At 37.0% G+C, this 6,579-nt stretch overlaps 1 protein-coding gene across 1 annotated transcript; it reads right to left on the bottom strand.

Annotated features, from left to right (window-relative positions):
* Positions 1–2,482: 2,482 nt before the first annotated feature.
* On the bottom strand, positions 2,483–5,164 carry LOC125263997. The gene is made up of 4 exons (XM_048183266.1): positions 4,676–5,164; positions 4,104–4,184; positions 3,815–3,895; positions 2,483–3,070 (listed from the first exon to the last, which is right to left on the bottom strand). The coding sequence occupies exons 1-4, from the start codon at positions 4,792–4,794 to the stop codon at positions 2,734–2,736; spliced, it is 618 nt and encodes a 205-aa protein (XP_048039223.1). The 5' UTR covers positions 4,795–5,164; the 3' UTR covers positions 2,483–2,733.
* Between the last annotated feature and the right edge of the window lie 1,415 nt (positions 5,165–6,579).

The following is a 6,579-nucleotide window of genomic DNA, read 5'->3' as shown; positions in this document are numbered from 1 at the left end:
AAATGAGTGTATTTGTGCTAATGTGCATTTTAATAGGGGAATCCTGTCTGTAAACCATAACTTCTTGTCTATGCCTTTCTGATCTGTCGAGTTTGATCTCTCCGTAAAGCTCTGGACTCGAGCTATTCACTGTGGTGGGTCACATGGCTGACATATGCATTTTTCTAAGTGTTTAATGATCCTGCGAAGAACGCACTCCATCTCGAAATCCGATCGGATAATCATCAAGTATGCAAATTCAGCTAGGAGACCAAACAAAGCAACTTTGCCCGCCAAATAGTGCTGCGCATCTATTGGTCGCTACAATTCAGGAGGTGTGTTAGCTTGGGTTTCCATAAAGACAACGACACACACCTTCACTCGCCTCTCTTCTTCTTCTACTTTGTCTCCCGACTGACTCACGAGCACCTCGTGCACGGACGCCTCAGGTGACCGCGCTTCCCAACCAGGCGCGCAGTTCGGGAGGACCACTTCTTTAGACTCTCTCTCTCTTCGGCTAAGTTACTTAAGCTTAAACCTCTTTTGAAAACCCCGCCGGAGAAACCCTCTCGGAAAGGACCAACCAAGCCAAGCGCATTGAAACTGCTACTCACGGACTTGAACCAATAAGCAAGTATTATCATTTATCTGAAATTTGTCGAAACTGATTTCTGTGCTGGCTCTCTCAAAAGGGTTTAACTGGGTAATTTGCCATTCTTTGATCATCTTTCTTTCCCTGTCTTTTCTTCATTTTCACTCTTGTGTATATATATGTGTATACTTTCTATATATATTTTAGATGTATAATCTCAGTCATAGCTGCATATATTAAACACTTTAATTCATGCTCGATTGTTCTGTTCGTTCTTTCAACTGAAGACCAAGTCACTTTAACGTTTTTCGATCGTTTTAGGCTTTGATGCTATAATAGGAATTTATTCTCATTGGCCAGAGAATAACTCCGTTCATAATATTCTATGAGAATTAACGGTTTGCTGGACAAGCTGGTAGTTTCTCTAAGAAATTATTAAACCAGAACTAATCATATATGTAATTGATTATAATTCGTTGTAATTGATTCACAATATGTTTAATTCCCCGTTGGGTCGATATATGAATCATAATTTATTCATAACCTTATGAATTATTATATTCATATTTCATCCATAAATTGATTAATAACTGTATGAACCGCTACATTCGTTACATATTTATTTGGTGGAGGATTCGCGAGCAACGTTTTAAACTTGGTTTTTGGTAAAAGAGCAATGTAGAATAATTTGTGTGTGACTTAATGTACATGCGCGCTTTATTCAGTGAGAAGACGCACGGGTCCTCACTCTACGCACCGTTAACAAGCTGCTGTTTGTGTCTAAAAACACTGCAGGCCTAGCCTTGGTTGACCGTGAAATACACTGCAGTCCATTGATATTTCAAGCTCGTATCTGTGAAGGACGACAATCTTTGCAGTAAGTTACAGTTTTGAATATTAATTTCCGCTTGAATAAACGAATTGAATCGTGTTCAGCGAGTTTAGAGGGTCGTGGCGAGATTCCTGCGATCACTCTTTCGAGGCCTCATCATATTTGCCACTATTAATCTGAATTAATTGTGTCATCCAAATAATTCACAATAGTTGGCGCTCATGGGTTACGTCGTCTGGCCTAGCTACCCAAACCACGTGATCCCCGTTACAGATCTAATCGGAAAAGCAGTCCGTCTGATTTATCGATTGGTGTGTAATAATTTGGAGCTCATATCAGCATTCTGATCTAATGTTGATTAGTAACAGCGGCGAAGCAATCCCGCAAAAGTTACATATTCGCGTGCATTAAAGTTTGCACCAAAGGGACTGATTCCCAGAGTTGTGTACCCGTGAGTAAAATGGTACACATATATTTATGAAAGAATCCGCTGAGGTTCTATAGTTGTAATCGTGACCGTGCAGTTAACCCTCTGGAGTCTGAGGCTGATTTTGGGCCCTGGAGAAGTTTTGACATGCTCTGACATTTGTGCTTTTATCAGTTGATTATAAACATATTAATGACAAAAGTGTCATTACACTGTATTCAGCACAAACTAGGCTACCATAATATGTGAGGAACATGTATGTACATGTTTGTGTTTTTAAAGGAATAATGTTTATGCGTGGTTATTGAAAAAACAAAAAAAAAAAGTAACTGAAACAATACCTCAAAATGCATACTAAATGTTTTTTCACAAGACTTTTGAGAATTGTATATTTTAGTGTAGAGTTTTTGCTTCAAAATGATGTGGAAATGATCCTCCCTACTCTGACACATAAAACATTGTATTGATTTTAAATTTCTAAGACACTTTTTGTTTAGCTAGGCCATATGCGAAGAGGTGTGACTCTTCATGAATAATGAAGTGATTTACACCTGGGGAGATTAAGACCCTGCCCCTAATGAGCCGCATAATGAGCCATTCAGTCAGGAATGTGACTGAGTCAACTAAGAAAATGCAAAGACAAGACATACCATTGTTTTTTTTCTTTTTTATTTAAAATAAAGTTAACAATATAATCCACATATAAACTAGGGTCAAAGGCACATTTTGTGTATACAGGCAAATAAAGGTAAGGTTTATAAAAAAAGCCCACTTTTACACCCTATACATAACCTGCTTGATCACATATAGATAATCTTTGCAGCCCAATGGTCAGTGAGAGGTGGTGAACAGAGAATCTGAACAGTCACACATCTGTGTGCCATTTTTGAAAACAGTTCCTTTTCAACTGAAGACACAAGTAAATGTCACATGCCTGGCATTTCCAAGGTGTGTCTTGCCTTTTACCAAGCTGTACTTTGCAAAGCATGCAGTTCCGACGACCAGCGGTGGCATTATTCCTTGCATTTTGAACATTTTGAAGAGACTCTTAGGAGTGTGTTCATCAGCAGGACGCAGCTGTGGTCCAGGTTCCCGTGCAGGTAGGAATCTCAGAGTCTGTGGAACCATGTCAGTGTCATTATCTGTTTTCCATGACAGAGCTGAATGCCTGTTGCTTGTCTGAATGTTTTTCTTGGCCTTTTTTGCAAGGGGTTTTGGAGCACTCTCATTAGGGCTATAGCTGGAGAAAAAAAAAAAACAGTGAGATGGTTATTACACAAGGAGCTATACTATTTGCATCATCAATAACTAATACTAATATAATGTTTATTATTGTATATATTAACATTACCAAGCACTAATGCTAATATTGTGCACACATAAGAAAGAAAGCCATACAGACACATATATACATACAGTACCGTTCAAAAGTTTGGGATCACTAAGATTTTTAATGTTTTTAAAATACGTTTCGTCTGCTCACCAAGGCTACATTTATTTAATTAAAAATACAGTAAAAACAGGAATATTGTGAAATATTATTCCAATTTAAAATAACTGTGTACTATTTAAATATATTTCACAAAGTCATTTATTCTTGTGATGTCAAAGCTGAATATTCACCATCGTTACTCCAGTCTTCAGTGTCACATGATCCTTCAGAAATCATTCTAATATGATGATTTGCAGCTCAAGAAACATTTCTGAACAATTGTAAACAATAAATGTCTCTTGAGTAGCAAATCCTCATATTAGAATGATTTCTGAAGGATCATGTGACACTGTAGACTAAATAGTACACAGTTATTTTAAATTGGAATAATATTTCACAATATTACTGTTTTTACTGTATTTTTAATTGAATAAATGTAGCCTTGGTGAGCAGATGAAACTTATTTTAAAAACATAAAAAATCTTAGTGATCCCAAACTTTTGAACGGTAGTGTACATAGGCCTACCATATAGTGGGTGAACATGTACTTACTCTTTCTCATTATCGCCTGTGTTGCTGGGTGCCCTCTTAGTGGGAATTGCAGGTGAATGTGAGAGTGATGGATCCACATTTCTAAAACAAAACAAAAAAACTGTTATTATTAGCATATAAGATACTACTCTCATACCATTACCTATGCATAACGGACAGGAAAGTAACAGGTATACAAGCATGCTGTATATGTCTGTCAACTGGCCATTACCGGACAAAGTGTGCGAATGTGTAAACGTTACAGTCTGCTATATCAGTTTGCACATATAGTGGGTAAACGTGTACTTACTCTTTCTCATTATCGCCTGTGTTGCTGTGTGCCCTCTTAGTGAGAATTGCAGGTGAATGCGAGAGTGATGGATCCACATTTCTAAAACAAAACAAAAAAACTGTTGTTATTATTAGCATATAAGATACTACTCTCATACCATTAGCTATGCATAACTGACAGGAAATTAACAGGTATACAAGCATGCTGTATATGTCTGTCAATTGGCCATTACCGGACAAAGTGTGCGAATGTGTAAACGTTACAGTCTGCTATATCAGTTAGCACTTTTAGTGAATAGCAACACGTTCGCGCATTTCACAACCAAGCATATTTTAGCACATTCACGTCTATCATAATATGCTATTCAACTGCATGCAGTTAATCGATCTAACGCGTGTATCCAACGTATCTATGCATATTAATAACAAGTCGAATATCAACAGAAAAGCATTCTATTTATAAGCATTTTTATGAGATAAAGTTATATAGAGTTATATAGATAGGCCTAGATGTAAATATAAGACAAATATATATGTACGCTTATATAGAAAAAACACGTCAAATAATTTAAGTAAAACTAAATCACTTACTCATCAGAAACTGTATCTTCAGCTGGATCAAGTCGCTCTTCAAAATGCAGACGTTCATCGTCAGAGTCGTGTTCTTCTTCCGAGGAAAAAGTGAACTCTTCCTCACTGTCCAGGACCATCTGAAGAGGCTGCTCACCTGAGTAGTGATGCTTTTTAAGACGCTGTTAGGGGCGTTTACAGTTTGCATAGATCGCCTCAGCACATTATCTTATGAATAGAGCGCTCTGCGCGTGGGCGGGCACACATTAAAGATAATTAGGTAAGACAGGAGAAACAGTACCTCTCTTTACTTTTATACTGATTACATAAAGGGAGAATATTTTTTTTAGAATTTATTTGTTTCGTTTAAAAGTAGACACTTAAAGCTTTGCAAAGACATATCTCTCATGTCCATGTAGCATGTATAAGCCGTCTATTTTAGTTACTTTTAGTGACCTTTTAGAATGATGTTTGCAGAGACGGAGATGGCAGGACAGCACACCTTGTATATTTTATTTATTTTTAAAAAGCACAAAGTTTTATTTTGATTGTGAGTGTACACAAAAAAAAGAAGACATTCTATAGTTTCATTTGATATATTACTTATGTCTCTATGATAAAAAATGACGGAGTATTTTAAGTCTGTTTTGCTGCAATGTGAAAAAAAAACTGCAAAACGCGCCGGCGCGTTTTTAGACCTCAGAGTGTTAAAACAGCGTAAGGGTCAGAACCCCACAAAGCGCTCGTTTTTATATCACGAATTAAAGAAAGGGGATGCAGTAACTCTGACCAGACGCCAGAGGGCAGTCTGCTCAGGTGTGCCACCCCTCCCTACTTATTGGTTGTGTGGACTCAGTGACGCCACCGCGTGGACGTTCTGAGTTAAAGCCGCTCCATACTTTGAACTGAAATTATCCCCAAATTATCTTTTGCTTCTCTATACTGCGGGGAGTTGTAAAAGTAATTTGCTTTTGGTGGCTATGCTTTCCAATCGTTGTTGGAATGTGGTTTACTGATTTAAATTTAATTTAAACACGTTTAAATCTTTAATTTAAATTAAGTTTCCCTTCCAACAAGGGAATTCACTTTCTGAGAGTGCGCCCCCTGGTGGACACTACCAGATAAGTCAATTCTCTTTTCCTTGAATTCTTTCCCTGTGTTCACCGATCTACTCTTATTTTATTTTAGTTTATTTTATTCTACTTTATTTTATTTCATCTATTCCCTTTTTGTCTTTTCTCTCTCTTCCTCTCAAGTTATTTCTTTATTTTTACTTTGGAAATTCATTCCCTTTTATTACTTAATGTTTTATTTTATTCACTCTTAGTTCTGGGTCCTGTTTGTTATTGGCTGGCAATAACATTCACGCACACCCAAGCCTCCCCTATTTCATACACTTATTTTGAATTTAATTAAATAACATTTAATTGAATTTTAAAATTAAGTAGTGTCAATCAGTTGGCATTTTGCTCATCAACAAGCAATTCTCTTTAGGGAATCTGCAAATAGGGAAGGTTTTCTCCTTTCTTTCTCCCATTCTGTTATTCTATGCACTCATTTAAATTTAATTGAACAGAGTTTAATTCAAATTTGAATCAAGTGCATCTGATTTGTTTTTGTTTATTTTATTTTTACTTTTGTTCTGCTTCTAGCTAGTTCATTTTAGACCCCTACTCTTTTATCCTACACACTTAATTATTTAAATTCTATTTAAACAAGATTTAAATTGAGATTTAAATTTACAATTAAGTCGTGTTTACCTGACTGTTTGTGCACTTGCAGATAAGGCCCTTTAGCGCCCTGTGGTGAGCTCATGGTTGCTCCAGTGAGTTCCAGTGAGTGGAACTGCCTAGCCTGGCGGGTTTACCTGACTGTGTGTGAATCGGAGACACTCTGACCTTGTATCACGGGCAACACGCAAGGAC

The sequence above is a fragment of the Megalobrama amblycephala genome, linkage group LG3 (assembly GCF_018812025.1).
Source record: "Megalobrama amblycephala isolate DHTTF-2021 linkage group LG3, ASM1881202v1, whole genome shotgun sequence".
Classification (NCBI taxonomy): domain Eukaryota; kingdom Metazoa; phylum Chordata; class Actinopteri; order Cypriniformes; family Xenocyprididae; genus Megalobrama; species Megalobrama amblycephala.
The sequence above is the reverse complement of the archived record's forward strand: the minus strand, read 5'-3'. Positions and strand labels throughout refer to the sequence as shown.